The sequence below is a fragment of the Numenius arquata genome, chromosome 16 (assembly GCF_964106895.1).
Source record: "Numenius arquata chromosome 16, bNumArq3.hap1.1, whole genome shotgun sequence".
NCBI lineage: Eukaryota > Metazoa > Chordata > Aves > Charadriiformes > Scolopacidae > Numenius > Numenius arquata.
In genome coordinates, this window is record NC_133591.1 from 5,990,466 (window position 1) to 6,011,495 (window position 21,030).

Below are 21,030 nucleotides of genomic sequence, written 5' to 3' on the forward strand. Positions count from 1 at the left end.
CCCTGCAAAGCCACAGTTATCGCCAAAAGGAAAGTAGGTCACAGAATTGCTGGCTAACTTGATTTTCCGGCGTTTCTAGCTGCTCTGTCCTCACGTAACCTCCTCTCTCCCATGGACCATTTTTGGTGCCTCCTTTGTTCAGGGTATAACTGCACACAGTGTGTGACTCCGGCACAGCCTGGCAGGAGCGGTGGGAACGGGCACGGTGGCACCCGCCTGCTCAGCGAAGCACAGACCTGCGGTTCATGAAAAATTAAACCAGAGCCAGGCGACAGCCCCTCCGCGAAGCGCGCTGCCTCCCACCTGCTCTGGCATCGGCACAAGTGTTGGCTTTCTCCCCCTTCCACAATATTGCTCTTTAAAGATCATTTCAGGCTTTGCCAGCTCTTCTGGGGTGCTTTGCTCTCCCGCCTCTTCCCGAGGCCTGAATATCCTCTTTTTATTTGCATTTCTTACGGCGCTGCCTCCCTCAAGCAAGCCGCAAGCTGAGCCATGAGAGTAAATCAGGCTTTTCCTCCCTTTGCATCCAGGCTGGAGCCCTGGCTCAGCCGCTACACCCGCTTTTCCTGCGAGCAGACCTCGAGGCATCCAACTTCACTGCTTTTCCGCAGCACAGAAGAGGCAGAAAGGCTTAAAATTTGGCTCAGTGACTCTGCCCGCTCTTGATCAATATGTCTCTGTCTGGCTCAGCCTCTTGCTCCTACCAACTCACCTTGCAATTAAGTGTTAAGCCGCAGCAGTGCTGCATCTGACAGACAGATGGGTACACTCGGATGCTCTGCTGCCACCAAACCCACCCAAAGCAACCTGACATTCAACCACCAGCCAACTCTTCTACCCATGATCCTAATTGAGGCTGCTCCTGTGTTCTTTCCTCTTCCAGTTTTCCTCCTCCTGGCACAAGGGGAAGAGCAGCCATCACCAGAAGGAATCCCAAACGTGTCCAACAGAGGTGAGATGCTGAAAGCTGAACTTGAAGATGCCCTTTAGAAGGACAATTGCATCCTGGATCCCACCTTTGTTATGGAGCCACAACAAAGGCCATGCTGTCAGCAAGGCTCAGCACACCCTTCTTCCTCTTGCAGCCCGCAGGTTGGCATCTCTGTGTGATGGTACTTAAAAGGGTCCTTTCACTACCTGGCCTCAGCCACTACAATCGGCCAGCAAGGCTCTGTCGACTCTCTGTTACCCATGAACAGACCATGTCTTCTTCAAAGGAGGAACTTCCCTCCAGCCTGCTATGGTTTCTATCAAGCAAGAGGGAAGGGGTATTTGGTTTGAGTCTCCTACCCACAGACAGGCTTGCTTACACGCTACCCGCAAGGGGACTTTACAAGAAGAGAGGAAGAATCATCATTTGCCCATCCAGGGATCACGCAGAGACGAATGGAGCCAGATTTGAAATTATGCAGACATTTGGTGTCAGACATGACCTTCCCTTGCTGAGCACCCACCTGGAACGAGAGCACCCTATCGCGAAGGTTAATAGCAAAGCACTCCTGGTAGCAGCTCGGTGTCAAGCATCAGCGTAACTCGGAATAAAGCCAGGCACGCTGACAAATGGATGTCCCTGTATGCGACAGCTTCCCAGGTACTACGGCCATGCACTTTCAAGGAGAAATGTAGAACTCCACGCTTGCTCTCCACACTCTTTGTCACCACCCACAGGACAGGGCAGCAACACCAAGGGACTGTCCTGAGCCACGGCAGAGGCTTTGAGAGTAGATCATGCCTGTTGTGGAGGAGGTCATGCAAGATTCAGAAAGACAGGAGTGAAAGGGTGACCCTGCTACCAGGGTGGGCAGAGACAAGAGGTGACAAAGCAGGACAAGGGCCTGGCAGGACACTCCATCCTGAGCCAGGTCCTGCTAACAGGGACTGCTATGATGGAGGCCTTTGAGGATGCAAAGGAAGATGACCTTTCCTCAGTGCCATCCTTCCCCTCATAACATGGTCCAGGTACATCAGAGTGTCCAGGGAGGGTGGCGCTCAAGGGAATAGGAATAAAAACGTTTTGAGACCTGTTTTTTTGAACCTAATCCTTGCACACGAGGCATAAGCCATCTAGCCCAAGACCCCAGGAGAGGGCACTCGGTGGTGCCACAGGGAGAAGAGCCTTGAGGAACACTCAGCACCTGCCCCCAAAGCCCAGTGGCTGCAAAGCTATCACCAGCCTGTGCTCACTAACGCTCCAAACACATCGACCTCAGTCTTCACCCACTCGCACAACCAACCGTGCCAGCACTGGGTTTCCTAGTGCTCATGGAGAGCAGCAGATGGAAAAAGGAAAACCAGGAAAATTGCACTGCCTGGGAGTGCAGGGTATGTGATTTTTTTTTTTTTTTTTCTTCTTTTTAGGAGCCGGGCACCTGGATTTCTGCAGCTCCCAGTGAAATCGCAGGCCTCGCAATTCAAAATAATTAGCGACTGGTAGTTTTCCTTTTATGCAAAATCATCCTTTTTATCCAACACCTAAATGAAAATGAATATGCTTGATTATCTACCAAAGGGCCCAATTTCCTAGCATTGCTCCAAAGCACACAGCAAAATTCATGTCTCCTCAGGCTGCCATTACAGGCAGTGGCTGAGTGCAACAAATGAGAGGTCAAGGCAGAGATCCAGAGCCAGGGATGCCAGCGTGACCTTTGCTAATGCTATTTACAGCGACAAATATCCACAAATCCAGTCCCGGCTGCATCCACGTCCTTTCTGCTCCAGCCTGGGGAGCTGGGGGGTAGCCAGGAGAGCTAGGAGCTGGCCTGCCAGTATTGGAGCATCACAGATATCCCCCTCCATCCACACAGCCCACCCCAAAGCCCATCCTTTGAGGCTGCTTTTGACTTGGTTCCCTCCCAGGGGAGAGGATGAAACAAGCTATTTAACAGACAGGGCTCTGAAGAGTCTCCTGAACACTTCAAATCTAAGGCTGATTGCAGTAACCCCCCAAGCAGCTTCTTCAGAAGACGTTTGTGCTCAATCCACACAGCAGATCCAGCTCCTCAGGGCTCAGTCCCTGAGGGGGCTCCATCGATCCACCCCCCACGGCCTCACCCAGGGGAATCCCCCACCTACCCCTTACCAACCTCCCCGTCCCCAATCGGGGTGCCACGGCACGATCGCACATTTGTACTTCCATCGTTTCCAGACTCACCCTGTTCTCGTCGTAGATGATCTGCACCAAGCTGCGATGTTTGGACTCGATAGGAGGCGGGGAGATGGGTTTTTCAGGCTCTGGTGGTTTGGCTGCTTCTTCCTCCAACTGTTGCTGTGGAAGGAGAGGGGGGAGGAGGAGGAGGGTGAGTCACAGGGAGAAACGCAGCCGTCCCCATCCACACGAGACTCTCTACAGTGCTGCGACTGAGGCAGAAACCGCCATAGCAGAAGGCTTCCTGCGAGAGACGGGCAGGCTCAGGCCATGAGGATGGGGAGAGGGAGGAGAGCTGGGGAGCATCCCTGCCACGCAAGCGCAGCGCTCTCCTACCCCAGGCACCTGTCCTGGTGCTGGTGGGTTAGTGCTTTTTAGGCATGGAGTATGAGGACAAGCCTCCTAGAGAGGGCTCGAGGCTAGAAATAACAATTTTACTGGAAACCCTTAAAGGGAACCACAGCTCCAGCCTGGATCCCTGCTGCTACCTGCCTCCGGAGCTGCCACCCTGGGAGCAGTGGAGGAGGAAGGGGTGAGCAGCAAGGCTGATCTCCACCTTCGGCATGATCCTGTGATGCTGTGGTTGGAGGAGACACCTCGGGATGACTGTTCTCAATGAAATGACTTGTGCACCGGCCGCCCCTGCACCATGCAGCCAGACATGACAGTAAATACAGCAGAGCAGGCAGTAACACTGCAAATCCTGGCATCTCTGGTCAGAGTCGGCCCGAAGGGACATGTGGCAGCCCTCCTGGCCAAGGCGAGAGATGCGAAGTGCTCAAGAGGGCAAGCAACAGCTACAGGACTCCCTGCAGAGGACAGCATGGGCCACAAAGATACCCTTTGGTGAACCTTCATAGAGAGCCCAAGTGCTCAGGTTGCAAATGGCTGCAGCATGAACACCCCACATGGCTCAGGCTGTCCTGACAGGCACAGGAAGAGCTGTGAGGACACCAGCTCAACATGAGCTGCCTTCCAGCTGTCAGACATCCCGCTCCCCTGGGAAGGCAGCTTTGAGACTCGTTCCTCTCCTCCCTTCACACAGGACAAGCTGTCCTGAGCAGAAACCATCAAGTCCAGGGTTCAACTAGAGAAAGCCCAGTGGGGGTGGACAGTCACCACCCAGGTGATATGTCCTCAGAGACAATAGTGCTGAGAAGCTTGTTTTGTTGGCTCTTCTGCTTTCTTACCGTCTTTACTGCATTGCCACAGCTCCTCGTTTCATGGTATCCAGGCTTTGAGGTGCAGCAGTTGCGTGCGAAAATACACCACGCTGTCCCCTCCAGCACCACGTGTCTCATGTGCTGGGACAATGCAACCCCAAGGTGCGTCTCTCATCCTAAGCTTCATTCCCAGTCACAGCAGAAACATCCAGGAGCCCAAGAGCTGCTCCACAACCACGGCCACCACGACCCCACTGCACATGCAGCAAAATGCACCCGGCCCCAAAGCTGGCTTGAATGCCAGCTACCCCCTTGGGAGATGGAAAGCAGAAAGGAGCATGTTCACACAGGCACCTAGAGATCATTGATCTTTTAACACGTTCCTACCCATCTGCAAGCCGCTCAGGCCATGGCAAACTTTAATTATAAAGTAGCGGATCTAAGAAAGCACTTTTGAATATCACCGTGGTCAGCGGGTACAGCTGACACATGACCTGTGCCCCCAGCTCTCCTGACTGGTGCGAGGCAGGAGGAGACATCCGAGCCCTTCCAGTAAGTTTGAGGAACTACTCAGCCAAAAGAGGAAATAGCAGATTCCTCCAGGCTCCTCCTGAGGCCACCGGCTCCTGCGAGGAAGGAGGGCTCACGCCGCGTACGGCAGCTGCGGGGCAGCACAGGCACGGGAGAGGGAGTGGCTGGCAGAAAACGCCTATGATTTTTTCACTGTTTGGCTCCAAATCTCCAAATCTTTGTATTTTTTTCCTGCAGCTAAAGCATCCCCTGTTAAAGCAAGGGGAAAATGGAGTGAGTCTCTTACTAGGAAGAAAATGCACCCGGGACTGAGCGCAACCAGCTTGCACCAGAGGTGAGCGCACCACCATCCTCCCAGAGACAGCGCTGTCTGGTGGTCCGAGAAGAAGGTGAGCACCTATTCCTCCCTTCAGATCACCTCTGCTCCTGTTGATGACGCCTTTCGCAACACTAAGGCTGTAGGATGCAGTCCAAGGAAACATTGAGGCACCCAGACAGGTCTACTGGATTGGCTGAGAAAACGCACACCCCTTAAATTAAATGTATTTCAATGGATGAAGCAACCCTGTGCTATGGACTCCACTCATGCCCCACCTCGCCACAGGCAGAGATCTTTTCACATACAGGGGAAAGCAGCAGCATACAGATATAGCCAAAAAAGAGCCACCATCACCAGCCAGATGGCTGAGCACCATCCTGGCCAGGGAGCAGGCTCTGGCAGAGTCAGGACAGCCTGGGCTCCACATGTTGCCATCAGTGTGCCCATCTCAGGATGTTAACCTAGGGGTTACTCCAGCCACACATGAGGGTGGCCAGGAAATGGCCAGCTTGGACCGTCTGCACTCTAGAAGGGGGTGAACCTTTCCCAGCATGACAGGGATCCATCCCTTCCTGCCCACAAAGAGCTGTGTCACCACAAGCACACACCGAAGGCTCCAATCACACATACAACAGCCCGAAAGCTCCCTTCTCTTCTCAGCCACGGCTTTCTCAGGTGGCCCAAATCACAGCCCCCTGCCAAGGAGACAAAAGCTCTTTGAGAAGCCATGGCTGCAACCACAGGCTGCAAAGCAGTTCTCAGCATCTGCCCCGGTGCGGAAACAGCACTTCCAGGCACCTGCCTGCTCTTGCTCGTTGTCCTCAGATCAGCAAAGGCACAACATCACACACCCACGTGATAAACTCCAGAAACTCCAAAGAAAGAGCCACACAGGGGATCAGGGGATCAGTCAAATCCTCTCCTTCTCTTGGGGAAAATATTTGGGGGGGGGGGGGAGGGTAAAAAAAAAAGTAATGTCAGAAACTTGGCTACATTGTTCTGGAAAGCCACAAAAATTCTACAAAGCGGTCGGGTGTGTTGTAAGTGATTTCAGACAAGAGGATTTGATGGTGTATCAGGAAATGAAAGTTTGCCAGTAAGTGAAGGCTCATTAAAAGCAGCTCGTTAAAAGAAAAAATACAGATCTAATTATAGCTGAAATACAGTAGAGAATTAAACTCTACTCTCTGTGGTCTAACACTGTACGGGTATTAAAGGGCCTGATGCGAGAGGCAGGGATGTGGCAGGGTCTGCAGGCAGCACACCTGACCACAGCAGGTTCAGCGAGCACCGGCTACCCCTGGGAGCTGTGGGAAATGGCAAAGCAAAATAGGTCAGGGTTCCCAGACACGGACAAAATGGATTTCTTAAAGGTCTGCCACAAACGCTAGGCTGGGACTGTGACCTTTACAAGGAGAGAAGCAGGATGAGAGATGAGCCTTGACGGCTCCACACTCTCTCCCTCCCTGCTCCCAGCAGCAGCTGCCTGAAAGTCCCCTCCTCTCCCCAAATGAAAGCCAGAGCAGTGATGTTGAAGGGATGCAAGATGCCATCGTTAGCCACAGCCCCGGCTCCTACAGCATCCACAGGCCAACTATTTCCAAGGGAAGGAGGTGCCCTCTCCAGGTGAGAGTCCCTTTGGCTGAACCACATGCTGCAGAGGGGTCACCAGAGCTCACAGCACTGGCAGGAAGGTGGGTGACATTTCAGGAAAACCCCATCACTGCACATACCAGCCCCTGTGCCGAAGGGACCTGCCTGACGAAGCCAAGACACAGGCACCTAGCTGCCACCCTGCCCTGCGTTAGGCAGCCACCACCTGGGTACCATGATGCTTCACCTCCCTGGGGGAGAGGAGAGGGCTTCCAGCCACACGGCATCACTGAAAACCACTTTCAAAGAGCCAAGGGGAGAACAGAGGAAACCGAGCCAGGAGAGAGATGGAAGAGGAAACCCTAGAGCTCTTCCACCCAGCCAGCTCCACCTCCATCACCAGGTGGGAGTGTTGTACTCCCGGAGAGCCCTTAACCGAGCTCAGCGCCCAGGGAGACTCAGGCATCACTGCGGAGAACAGCCCAGCAGTTTATTTCTCCTTCAGATCCCCGGTACCGCTGCCAGGAATAAATGCATAAGGATTATCCTTCCCTGTCAGGAAGAGGGGGAGAGAGGACTCAGCGAGAGATTTAAGCGCATATGGCGCATGAATGAGCGGGGGATGGCTGATGGAGGTGGCCTTCTGCCAGGGGTGCGCAGGGTTTGGGGAAGGTTTCTCAGCTTGCTGAAGACGTTTGCTTCTTGCAGAGCCTTCCTTGCCATTTCTGGAACAACCGAAAAAAAAAGAGAGATGGTGGACTGGGGCTGTTTGTGGTTCTTCTTGCACAGCCTTTCCATACAAATGTATTTAATTACCCTGAGAAGGCCTCCCAAAGACAGAGGGGAAAAGCATTAGGATACTCCGGCTGCGTACAATTTCTCCCCTGCTCCGCTGCCCGTTCCTGCAGGAGCGGTATCTATTTCAGGCTGATTGCTTTCCCTCGCTCATTCTTCCTCCTGCGCTGACAGCTCAGATGCACAGATGGACAAAACGTTCCTGGAGCATCTCAAGACAGGACACCTCCCCCCAAATGCTTCCTCCCAGATGTGCCAGCTCTGCTGGAGGACTGGGCTGGGGAAGGATCCTGCTGGAGGGGACAGGCGGCCACATTAGGGCAGGGGGAATTTGCTACCAAACGACTTTGCCACCATGTGCCAAAAAAAAAAAAAATATTAAAAAAAAAAAGAGGGGAGGGGATGCTTTTACTGTCAACAGCCACTTTCACCTTCTTCCCCACTCAGCATAGCATTTTTGTGGGGAGGAAGAATCATAAAACGCGTTCAGAGGGAAGAAATAAAGCAACCAAGCAGCCAACAATAAAAAAACCCATTTCCTTACGGAAGGACAGCTTGATTTTAACGGCAAGGAACATATGCTGCTCCCGTCAGCTTCAATAGCAGCTCCTCAGCATCTCTGAAAAACGTCAGGCAGTGGATCAGCAGAGTTGTCAGTCCTCCCACCTGCCGTGAGTGGGACCTTCACCACTCTGCCAGGCACACATCCCGCTCTGGAAGCCCCTCTCCAGAGTGGGAAATGACCACGGTTTGCATCTCCTTCCTCACATGGGAATTAAACACATGGACCAGCAGCCAGACTGCCAGGTGTGAGAGGACACCAACATTTTGCCTGAGCTGAGAGGGGAAGGTCTGGTTTCACCCAGCTCCCACCAAACCCAGCAAGAGGAACCTGTGTGGTTTCCATTGCTCCAGATGTTCCTTTGGCCCTGGTGAGCCAGCACACAGGGCTGCTTCCTCGCACAGCTGCTTCTGTCCCTTCTTGGCTCCCCTTCCCTAAGCACTCCGATACCTCTGCAGATAGAAGGCAACACACGAAAAAAAAAGGTCCTTTGCATTAATCAAACTATATTGTTTGAAAACAAAACCAAAACATCCTGCTTTATCTTGTAGGAAAGAAAGGGACAGTATCTGGTATGGGAAAATAAAGATCTGGTAGGGAGGAAGGTCAAGTGCATGCTCATCCTCAAGGAGCACTGGCCCCGTTCTACAGCCCAAGTAAAGGTTTTGCTCCATTCCCAAATTCCTGCTGCACGTTCCTTGGGAGAGGTCGCTCCTCTCAGGCAGTTTGGGATTAGCAGCCATCAGGGAGTTCAGAAACTGGCCCCAATCAAAGGAAATAAAACAACCGGTAAGAGAGAGGCAGAGAGAAGTGATTTGCTTTAGGAAGTGAAAGCCTTTAAGTCTGTGGGTTGTTTCACAGACGTCCCCCAAGGTTTTGTCATATTAATCTCTTAATGGGTTTATGGTAATTGTATACATGGCAACATCAAGCAGGCGAACCTTCTGCCGGGGAGTGCTCTTGTGCAGGGGCAAAGCACTAACCAAGAAGATCATATTCAAATCCCTGGCTCAGGAACAGCCCTGACTGGAGTCGGACCAGATGCTGATCACGGCTGCAGAGCTGGAAAGCCCCGGAGAAGGGAGCTGGATGCACAGGAGGGGCCTTTAGGACATGGCAGCAATGTTTTCAACAGCCCAGTGCTACAATAGCGGCAGCAACAGCGCTGGGAAGAAGCAATTGCTGGAAAGGAAAAAGAAAAGATCTCACGCTAACGCTGGGCTGTACGGACAACTCGGGCAACCCAGGCTGTGCTTCCAGCCCTGCCACTAAACACGGGCAAGTCACCGAGCACAGATTTCTCTCCCTTTAAGGTACTCTGACATGCAAAAGAGTCCACAAGCTGGGTTTCCCAAGCTCCCTTATCTTGCACCTGCCAGCTGCTCCAGACTGCTGGCACAGCAGCAACTGCCCCACATCACGACAGGGAGCACAGACAGACCATCCTGGTGGCACTGGCACCGCCACTTCCCCTCTGTGGACGTGCATGGGCAAGGACAGGGCGTACGGCAGCACACAGAAGCGAGGACACACACTCCCCTCCAGACCACAGCCTCTTACCTGCTTCTTCTTCAGCTTGGAGATCTGCTGCTCCACCATGGTGATCTCGCGGTCCACGCGGTCCATGTTCTGAATGAGCTCCTCCTTGGACAGCCGGGCCGGCAGCAGGTCCAGCTCAGCATCGGGGTGAGCGGGGCTCACAGGCGACACGGGCTCCAGTTTGCCAGGCAGGCCACGATCCTGGGGACCATAAAACAACCAGGTCAGCTCTTTCCCAGGGGACTTTGGATCCTTCTCTCATCCTCCCACGCTAGCTGCCACAGCTCCCTGGCCCTTTCCCAGCCCTCTTGAGACACACACTCCCTTCAAAAAACCCGCCAGGCTAAGCAGTACCAGCTGCCAGATCACATCACCGCAGCGCTCTGCAACCTCCAGCATCTCCAGAGAGCACCAGGTTAGTCTCCCAGGGACATGACAGCAGCAATTCCTCTTGCCAAAGCCTTGGAGGCTCCCACCACCTTCAGTGCTATCCGCATTCGTACAGGATCAATAAACCCATCCATATTCAGGAGCTCCCAGCAGCACTGTCCTGTCACGTCTCAAAAGCCAATTTAAGGCTACACCTTCTCCGCAAAAATGAGGTAGCCACAAACATGTCCTCCTCTGATACAGGCATGGCCTGCTGGAGAGAAGAGTGGTACTAATCATGCTGAATGAGAAGGGGCTACAAGGGCAGCCCCCGGGAGGAAAGAGGACTCCCATCTCCTTCATGGAGGTTCCCCCTCCATCTCTTGTTAAATTCTTGTGGAGCTCTGAGTGTTGGATGTCAAATGGAGAGAAAGGGGATAAGTGAGGTCAGCTGAGATAAAAACACACTGAACTGATGAAAATCAGCTTTTTTGGCCATCACAAGGAGCTCTAATGACCACAAGCTGGGGGCAGATGGAAAATATATTGACACATTCAGCTTCATCTCCAGCAGCACAACTTTGCTGCGCCCAACAAGCTGGTATCCCATGAGCATCCTGGAGCCATGACGCCTCACCTGCACACACCCCTTCGCCTCTCCTGCTCCAAAGGAAGGAGCCCATCTCCTGTAAACACAAGTTTGCCCACCACTGATGAACGCACCTGGGATGAAGCAACCGTTTAATAGCCACCGGCCACACAGATGGGGATCACAGCACACCAACAGCCTACCCTGACCGGGGACACTCCTCTCTGGCAGCCACCCAAGACCTTAATTAAAAGTTTATCTATTCATTTGCTTAGAGAGGGGATGGATTTCTTTTCCTGGAGGGGGCAGGAAGAGGAGCTGGGGCTCGGTCTGTAACCGTAAACCGCCAGCAGGCAGGCAGCAGCTGCTGGAGGGGAGGGCAGGGAGGAGGAAAACGAGGGAAGAAGTTCACACAACTTTGCTGCCTTCATCGCAGCAGCCCTGCACCCGTGGACAAAGCCGACATTGTTCTGCACCAACTGGCGCTGAGCACCCTCCCCTCTGCGCTGACTCATGGCCACCAGCGAGCAGCCAGGGCTACCCACCGACGCTCTCCCCGAGGGAGCTCAGTGGCACTGAGATGGCGTAGACCCCTCTGTGCTCCTCCGTCTAACAACCCGATTGCCCCAGGTTATTCACTGGCCATTGGTTCTGTTCCACCCCAAACCAGGACAGCAGCTCATGTCAAATGTGGTGACTGTGCAGATACCACCTCGGCACCGCTCAGCATCTCAATAGCATCTACTTACGAGGAGGCAAAACCACACAAGGTGGCTGCTGGTGGGGACAAAGCAGAGTGAGATCCCTCCTGGGGAGGCTGTACCCACAGCCCAGCACCATTACAGGGGACCTGGCTTTGAAGGCAGTCCCTGTCTGGTGGGGCTGTGCTGAGATGAGCTCTGCCCTATTCCCCTTCATAAGGGATAGGCAAAGTCATCCACAGCAAAGGTGGAACAAGGGGAGGCAAAAGAGGATGTTTCCCAACAAAGTGGCCGTGTCCCAGGACACCAGCATCCTTTACCGCACCCTTCTCCTCCTCTCCCCTGCTAAACCCTGTTCTAGCTGAACGAGACATCGAGCCAGCCAGGGAGGAACCAACCACTGCTGGGTGCAGCCTGGAGGCATCAACGCGCTTCTCACTGCTGCCATCAAGGGACAGAGAGCAAAGAAGCAACCCACAGCCCTTCCTTGCTGTCCTGCGAGCGGCTCATCCCGCCCTGAGAGCACAGACGCATCAGAAGGCTGAGCTGGTTGTTTCCAGCATCAGTTCAGAAGAGAAACTAGAAGAACATCAAAAGTTTCTGGAGAATTCCAAACAGCAGATTCTGTCTTGTTTTACTTCCCCAGGACTAGACACCAAAATTGGGTCAGCCTGCTGCAGCGGGAAGGCTTTCTGTTCTCCACAACTGGGGAGGTTTTGGGGTTTTTTTCCAAGCCAAGAGGAGCAGGACAACCACAAAAAGCAACCACAAAAAGCAAAAGATAAATTAGGTGCTTGTAAAATCTCGTTCAGATTAAGGCATGGGAAGGGGAAGTGGCAGTGGCTTGTAGTTGGTAGGTTTTTCTAAAGGAAAGCCAGCTACCTGGAAAAAATGCCGGAGAGAAAAACTTCTCTGTGCACACATGAAACAAAAGGTACTCTCACATCTGCCAATATGCAAGACAGGGCATCTTTAAACTCCAACTTGGCATAAAACCCTTTGCAAACCTGGTTTCTGAGACTTTTTTATCTTTTACCTTGCAGAATCTGAAGCAAAACAGCAGTGAAGCTGAGTAAGGGGAACAGCTGCAAGTCACAGCACAAAAACCATCATCATCTGGTATTAGGAGATGATTATAGCAATAGAGAGAGGCAATGTCCCCAGACCTCAAATAGCTGGTCACTGGCATTTCACAAGCTCCTCTAAATAAAGGAAATGACAAGCAGCGAGAGGAAGGAATAAACCAAAACTGAAGGCAAAGAAAAAATCTTGTCCATGCACTGATGAAGTTCGAAAAGCAGAGCTCCCAGATTCACACAACGCACAAAGAGGCCCTTCTTCTAAATCACAAAAATGGTTCAAAAGAGGTCTGCAAGGACCAGAATCCACCCAGAATGGACTGGGGTGGACTATAATGGACAGAGATATTTTAACTGGTGCTCTGTTTCCTAACACTCTCAAGAAGCCGCTCAAAATATATTCCTCTGCTTCAGAGAGTATCATACCCAGGCTCTGAACAAGTGCAGTGTGAAACGTAAAATTCTTCTTATTAACGTGAAGTCACAGACTTCGAAACCAGCATGAGCCGGGAGAGCTGGAATAAATCTGCTGGAGGGAAGAAAACAATTACTGCATTACTCAAGTTGATATTTTCTCAGTAATTATACTGTTTCCATGTGATTTGTTTTTATACACGGTTAACAGCTACTGTAGTTCCTGTTTATCCCTGGCCTTATTATTATGTGATTTGTATGATAACAAGGGTGGGCGAGCAGGGGGCAGAGGCTGCATAAACCTTCCTGCAGCAAGAGGAGATGCTGGCACTGATGAAAACAATTATCACTGAGGAGTCTATCAAAGAGCAAGTGCAGGCTTTGGGGGTGGGGTTCCTCTACACATTTTATTCCTAACATAGATAACATTAACGGAGCAAGCGCCTGCTACGTGCTATTAGGTAGTGGCATTAAAAACATGGGATAAAGAGGAGAGAGGAAAAGGGCAAGCCAACTGCGCATCGATGCCTTGAAGAGCAAGTAAGCCTCTGGGTGAATTTGACATCCCTGCCTTCAGACACACCAGCAACCAGGTCCACAAGAGAAGAGACAGTGGGAAGCCCAACCCTGGTCCCGGGACATGCTGGAACCTGCACCACATCATCACCTGATTCTTATTTTGCATTATTGACCCACTCTGCAATGCTCCCAGAGAGCTCACAGAAGTCGATGGGATGGAGAAGGATGTCCATACCATATGTCAGCCCAGCACCTACAGCTGGGTTCAGCCCAGCCTCCATGAAGGGTAAGTTTTCTTGGCTGCTTCCAACCCTCAGGAGATGGCAGAGCAGTACCTCCACTCCAAATACACCGAACTCTTGCTGCAAAATGCATTTTGACCTTTCTGGTCCCCTGACTGCACTGCAGCCTCTTCAAGACTACACCAATGGATCTTCCCAGCCTCCACAGCCCAGACGGAGCCTGCGTGGTTGGTGTGTCCCACACTAACAGAGCCGATGGCTTGGGACGACCCACAGGATCTCTAGCACGGCACCACGGTGTGTGCCCTACATACCGTCTTCGGTACGTCCTGGTCTCTCTCTGCCTTTCTAAACCAGATCGTTAGTGATGTTCCCCCAAGCCCAGGACAGAGACTCGGGGATGCCAACATCACCTCTTCCACAGTCTGTTCACTTTCTAATTACCAGCCTGCAGCAGCGTTTTCTGCTGGAGGGATTAAGAGGTGTTATCTCCAATTCCTGCCCACTCGCACATCACATGTCCTCATGGGCTGGAGAAGATTGCCAAAGCAGGCAGGATGGTCCACGGCTGCTCAAATTAATTCCCCCTTCCAAAAAAAAATCCCCATGAACAAAGGGTGGGCTTGTGATCAGGGTGGGCTGCCTGCAAGGATGCCTCCATCACCCCAGCCTCCCACGGCAGCACAGAGCCAGTGAACATGGCCGAACTCCACCAACTAACACCACCCCCAAAAGCCCGTCCATGGGAGGCTGTGCTACACGGCAGAGACAGCAGCTTGTCCTCCCTGTCCAGGAACCCGTGGCCGAGCAGCACCTCACACCCCAGCAGAGCCCCAGGGTGTTCCCACACACCCTGGGATGAAAACTGAGCAGGAGAGCCAACACCCCACACCTCCATCCATCTGGGTGTTAAGGTAAAAACATGCATATAAAACTCTTAAATGGGCCAAATACAGACCAAAGGATTTATTTTTTTTTAATTGGAAAAGCGTCCAACACTTTCTGGTGAATCAGCAGCCCCAAGACAACAGCACTGAAGAAGTCCAAGGGGCTGCAAACTTAACGTCTCGTTTCCCCAAGGAGACATGCAAGTACGAAGTCAGAGAGCTTGAGCAGTGAAAAGTACATCAAGTTATTGCAATTCTTTTGTCCATCACCATCTGCTGCGCTAATGGCTCTTGCAGCAGCCCAACCCTTCAAACGGCGTTTTAATTCTTAAACACTGCTGGCTCTGGGCTGAGCAGCCACTGGAAGGGCTGCCGAAGCGGGATGTGGATGTGCGTGTTGGTGCATGCAGCAAGACTCCATGGAGCAGCTCTGGTGCTGCTCACCAGCTGTGAGCACTCCGAGGGATGCCACGTGTGGCACCAAGACATCACCCACCTCCTTCCTCCGTCCCCACGCTCCGTGGCACGTGCAGGCAGGGGGGATGAGCAAAATAGGGATCGCTTTCACTGGATGCAGCCCAGTACGTGCTCTCATGGGAATTCATGAAGCTGGAGACTAAGGAGCTGTCTGAAGACAAAGCTAATTTTTTTTAAAATAAATCTGTGACTTTATGAGAAGGCCTACGAAATTCCTTTCCCCTGTAATCCAGCTGAATTCCACACAGCCAGGGCAGAAAACATCCCAACAATTCCTGAGCTTGCACGAAAGTAGGTCAAAAAACTTCCCCAATGTTTCAACAGCTTGAAGCAATTTAATTGCAAAACCCGTACCAAATGCTGACCCTCCCTCCCCACCCCCCCAGCAGATTTATGAGGCTGGTAAAACCTTGCCAGCGAGCATTACAGTGAAATGCGCTAACCAAAGCCCAGTATCTGGTCTTGCAAAACTTGCTTGTGCTCAAGAAAGCCGTTCCACGAAGCTGTCCTTACAGATGCTGCCTCCGCACCGTCACAGGGTGTTACAGGAGCGGCAGCAAACACGGCTCATGGACTCAGGGGCGGCCCAGAATAACGGGTCAAATCTGGAAAACCTTACTCAGGCAAACTCCCACCGAAGCCCAAGGCATTACACTGACAAATGGATGCTGTGCCTTTCATTACCTTCCTGCATTTCCCCATTAGTGAATAATAATTGCATTGAACGCGTCCGTTCCCTACTGACTTCGCCAGAGTGATGAATTCTCACCTACCCATCTACTCATTACAAAAAGGAGCTAATCGCTCCACCTCTCATTAAGGATTGCCTTCCTATCCTACATCGCTGGATTTTCAGTTGACCCTAAGTTTATTAAAACATTAACTGTCTGGACTGAAATTTTCCATGACGAATATTTGCTTCAGGCATTTTTAGGCTTTTTTTTTTTTTTCCTGAAATAGTAAATTTCAGCCAAAACAGCTCTGTCACTTCCAAGAACAAGTTTAGAGGAAAATAAGCATTTCTGCAACATTCAGAGAGATTCTGCAAACTTTTTCTTTGAGCATCTTCAGCACAGTTGATGCATCTGGCAAGACTGCTCTGTGCCAGTGATTCGCCTTTTGTTAACTCTGGAAAGAGTGTCCAAGTCAAAAAAAAAAAAATTAATAAAAAGCTCATTTTGGTGCCTGCGTAATGGAAATTACTTCGAACCAAACAAGTGAATGCAGTGGGGTCCGGGGGAGTTACGGGTCAAGTATCCTTTCCAGGAGTATGGACAGAGTGGGAAAGGGCTAGATGGACCTTACTGGCACTTGTGGAGCGCTCCAGGCCAACAGCAATAAGTGCCCTAAAAGAGCTGTGAATAACTGCAGGAGTGGTGGTTTGGGTGGCGGGTAGAGCCCAAGACCACCCACCAAATGATAAGGATGAAGTTAAAGCAGCCAGTGACCTGCTTGGAATCAGATGGAGTTTGTCCTGGACACTGAATAGACAGTGTTCCGATGCTTTCTGCAAAATAGACTGGATTACAGGAGAAAGGAATTTCATAGGCCTTAAGTAATAAAATCAGCTTTGTCTTCAGCAAATGAGGTTGCCAGGGTAGCCTTCAGAGCAGCAAGCTCTTCCAATCCTCCATTTGCATTTTTAATGTCCTTTTAATAATTTGGGCACCCAACAGCCACTCAGAGCATCCTTTCACCTCTGCTACCCGTGCCCCCCAACAATGTGCTGCTGAGACCATCACGGTCCCTGTAACACACCACCTCAGCCTTAAATCCCTATCTCCCCTTTGCAAACTCAAACTTGTTTAAACGAGCGGTGCTTCTGCCAGCCTGGAAGAAAGCAGGCACCGGAGCCCCCCGCAGCCCCCCCTCTGCCAGCCCTTGCAGAGCCTGATGGAAAACAGCCACAAAATGACAGCGCTGGGGAGGTAAAGGTTCGCATGAAAAAGGCACCAGGCACATAACAATCCTGCACCGGGATGTTCAAAACCAGGACCCGAGACACTAAGACGTCCCTTGGGTTTACGGAGGCCAAAAGGAGGGGGCTGCCCTGAGCCCCCTCCAAATGCTCTGGAGACAGACGAACAAATTACAAGGGAGGCGAGCGCTTGTTTGATGTCCCTTAAAAAGGAGCAAACTGTGAAAAGCGTCTCCAATTATGTTAAGCGTGAAAGCAGGGAGGCAAATTTTTAATTGCCCAATTTGGTGCTCGGCCAGGGCGGCAGCGTTAGCACCTCCTGGCTTTGCAGAACCAAATTTTAAAGGTGACGGGGGAGCTCATAGCAGAGCCGGCCACCGGTCCTCCCAGCAAAGCTCAAACCACGCTCGCCTGCCCTGGAACCGGCCAACTTTGGGCAGCTTTCACAGGAAACCCTGAATAATTGTTACAGACTTCCACGGAAACGCGGGACATGCTGACATGTTCCCACATGTGACTGTAACCCTCCCCTTTTGCATTAAAAGACGTGTAGATGTGGTACTTAGGAACATGGTTTAGTGGTGGATTTGGCAGTGCTGGGTTAATGGCTGGACTCAATGATCTTAAGGGGCATTCGTTTCCAACCTAAACGGTTCCATGATTCTATGACTTCTCCACATGCCTGCTGCTTGGGGTGACTCTTTAGGCAGGAGATGCCTGGGGGTGCAGGCAGTTGGTGTAGAACCCCCAAACCTCCTCCAGCAGCCTGGGAAGCACCCTGTCACCCAACCTGGCAAACCCCAGGGGAACATAACACCCTGTGCGTTTTAAAGTTTTAGCCTCCCACCATTTATTTTTTGCAATGCCACCCATCCTCTTTCAGCTGCCACAGGCAGTAAAGCAAGGTCTGAGTCTTTCCAGCCCAGCAACCACGCAGGGATGTAGCATTAAGGTCCATGTTAATCCCAGCATGTGTATTCCCTATGATCTCAGGATGCTGGAACATGCCAAATCCCAGCTGGTCCTCAAGAAGGTGGAAAGCCCTCAAGCCCCAGACACCACACGAAAAGCATGTCCAAGTTTGCCTTTTTTAAAAAACGCCTTTGCAGAAAAAAAATCCCCTACTTTTATACTAGTTCAGTAGTCAAGTGACCAGCACGAATGCCATCACACAAGTGGGACAGTGCCTACATCAGCACGTGTTAGTCCCACCAAAGCAGGAGCCAGGCAACTGCATCCACTTGCATCTGCCCACCAGTAAGCATCGCGTTAAAAAAAAAAAAAAAACAAAAAACTAATTTTACCCCAACTGGCATAGCTACACCAGCCAAAAAGCAGGCAGGCAACAAGCCTGCAAACATGGGGCCAGATCCTGAGCCAGGCTCAGCACCACCCACAGGCACTGGGACACGAAAGGCCTGGGTCGGGATGGCTGGGAAGAGCAGCATGGTGCTCCACAGCCTGGATGTGCCCAGCAAACCTCCTCCTCTGCTCACAGGAGCCTGGATGTGCCCAGCAAACCTCCTCCTCTGCTCACGGGAGCCTGAGCAGGGCGATGGGAAGGGTGGTCCCAGGTCGGTGCTGTTGGGGACGGCCAGGGAATGGGTCCCTGCACCCCAAGGAGCTCCAGTGACAGCAGGTGCATCCTCCAGCACAGGGACAAACACGGCAGGGGGGAAATCCACCGCGGCAGCTTCTCCAAACCTCACTTATTTAAAAATAAAAAAATCGAGGGGAAATGAAAAGACAAAAGCCCTTCTCAGCCTGGTGTTATCAAGCAGAGGAAATGAGACTTCTAAAGCTCCCATTCAGAGCGGAGTGGGGGGGAGAGAAATCCCACTCCAGACGCACTTGAGCGAACAGCTTTTGAAATGGAAATGTCGCTCTTCAGAAACATTTAAATTTCCTCCTCTCCCTGCCGGGGAGGAGGCAAGAGGCAAAGGGGCGAGCGGGGACTCCTCAGCCATGCAAATCCAAAGGGGGGGGTCCATGCACCCGGGCGCCCCACGGAGAGGGGATTTGTCCGGGAGTTAATCAGGACCGGCACACGGCATTAATATCGGGAAGGCGGCTTGAAAGGGGCATCGGATTTAGAGAGGAGGGAAGGGAATGAATGAAGACAGCTCTATTTAACCGCAAGTAAGACATACCTAAAGGCTGCTCACGCTCCCTCCCTCCGTTCTCCCTGCACAACCATCACCCAAATTATTTTTCCCCAACTCCTGGAGGTCGAGCTGCCTACTGAGAAGGAGCTTGACTGATGAAGAAAGGAAATGCAAGCAAGACCCAAGAGATGGTTTGGGAGATGTGTTGTGGGACCAACCCAAACCTTCTCTTTTATACAAGAGCCATCACACCAAGCCAGAATCACCAACAACTGGGGGCTCCCAGCGCACCAGGCATGGGCTGATGGGTTCCAGAACCAAATTCCTGCTCACTCCCAGCAGCTCCTCTTCCAACGACGCCAGCTCAAAAAACAGAAGTTACTGCTCCTACAGCAATCCATCGAGCTCCCCTCGCTAACAGCATGCCACCACTTCACTGCCCTAACATCTTTAGGGTCACTTAATGCATAGGTTCATCCTAGCTGTGCTCTCAGCACATCAAATACCTCTCATCTGTAAAACCCAGAAATTCTAAGACTGCAAGAAAACCAGACTTAATGGCAATACTCCAAAGACTTCCCCTGCCCCCAAAATCTAGTAAAGATCCCCAAAGTTCAATTTTTATCAGTAAAGTCTTTTTACATCTATCAGAGCATCTCAGTACGCACGCACACATGTCTTGTGAGACTCGAACACGCACATGAGGTCTGGACTGAGCTGCCTGGAAGCAGAGAGGGGCCAGTGGTGAACCTGACCCGTGAACTTCACTGGCTGAGACACAAAAAAACCAAACAGCTTTTTCCATCAGGAATCCAAGCCGATATGACTTCCACTTCAAGGTGGCTGCACTGGAAAACTTGTTTAAGCCTGAAACAATGCTCACAGCTGCTTAGATGCTTTTTGAAAAAATTTTAACCGACGTAAAGAACAGGCTTAGGAGAAAAAAAGCCCATTCCTTGAAACAGCCTGACTGGGCTTTTAATGAAGCTTTTAGTGGCCTCATCTGTCCCCAACACACTGCTGAAGCCACACTCCCCCTTCATTTTGGCATCTACCCTTTAAGCGGGTGCTGGCCCTGCACCCTGCAAAGCACCGTCCCCAACACGTGGACGGGACATGTGGGGACACCACCTCCACCTGCCCCTCCACTGCCCGGGGCATCAACCAGCAGCCTGGCAGCCCCCCTGGACATGCTCCAGCTGTGGTCCCTGGCACTCCACAAGCTGTGATGCTGTGACAACACCCTGAGACACGCGCCGGGAGATGGGACATGGCCCCGGCATCGAGGCAGACGCAGGAGGGGACAAGGCCGGGCGCAGGATACGTGCTGACAGGGGAGCAGGGGTGGTGCAGAGCGACCATCAGCTGCACCATCCATCAGAGCCAGCCGCCGGCTGCGCTCAATGGTTTATTGTTCTAATAATTGTGCAGACACGTGGAAGGGGGTGCCTCGACATTCGCCGCTTGTTTGAGTAGCCATTTCCTTCGCTGCTCCGCCTGCTTTTGCCTCAGGAGGCCACATGCTGAGCCCTGGAGGTGGCGGGCAGGGGGGGCAGCAGTGCCAGCCATCCCCCAGCCAGTGGGGTGGGAAAGGTGAGGAAATAATGTCCCCCCGCAACAGGGAATGCAGGTGGGTGCTGGTCCAGACATGAGCTGGCAGCCAAGCCCGCCACCTCGACAAGCCCAGAAAAAGATGCAAACCAAACCTTTAATGAGAGTTTTGGATTTGTTTGGAGATTTTTTTGGCCATAGAATGTTTTTCCCTCCATTCAGTGAGTAGAGGTGGTCTCATGGCGTAGGGACCATTGCAGCATCTCAAGCGTGACTCTCCTCGAGCATCACTCGGCTCCATGATCAGAGCAAGACTGACCAAGGGAAGACCAAATACCGACAACAGCACAGGATAAAGCAGCTCCCAAGGGCTCAGGGCAGAAGGACCATCTCTAACTGTCAGTGGCCGTGGAAGTCGCTCAAACCACAAACCCCTGCTCAGGCTGTTCCTGCAGAAAAGCATAAAAGCACCCCTGCCTCTCCAGGCCAGTCTTTTTTTACAGAAAAATACCCCGAACATCACAGCTCCTAT

The 21,030-nt window shown here is 52.0% G+C and overlaps 1 protein-coding gene across 1 annotated transcript in view; it reads right to left on the minus strand.

Moving 5' to 3' along the window:
• NCOR2 (nuclear receptor corepressor 2) overlaps nt 1-21,030 on the minus strand; it is a 177,456-nt gene that overhangs the window by 120,969 nt on the left and 35,457 nt on the right. The window contains exons 4-5 of the mRNA XM_074159904.1: nt 9,669-9,848; nt 3,152-3,265 (exon numbers count right to left, since the gene is read on the minus strand). Coding sequence (XP_074016005.1) covers nt 3,152-3,265; nt 9,669-9,848 — 294 coding nt within the window. The remainder of the gene's footprint in view (nt 1-3,151; nt 3,266-9,668; nt 9,849-21,030) is intronic.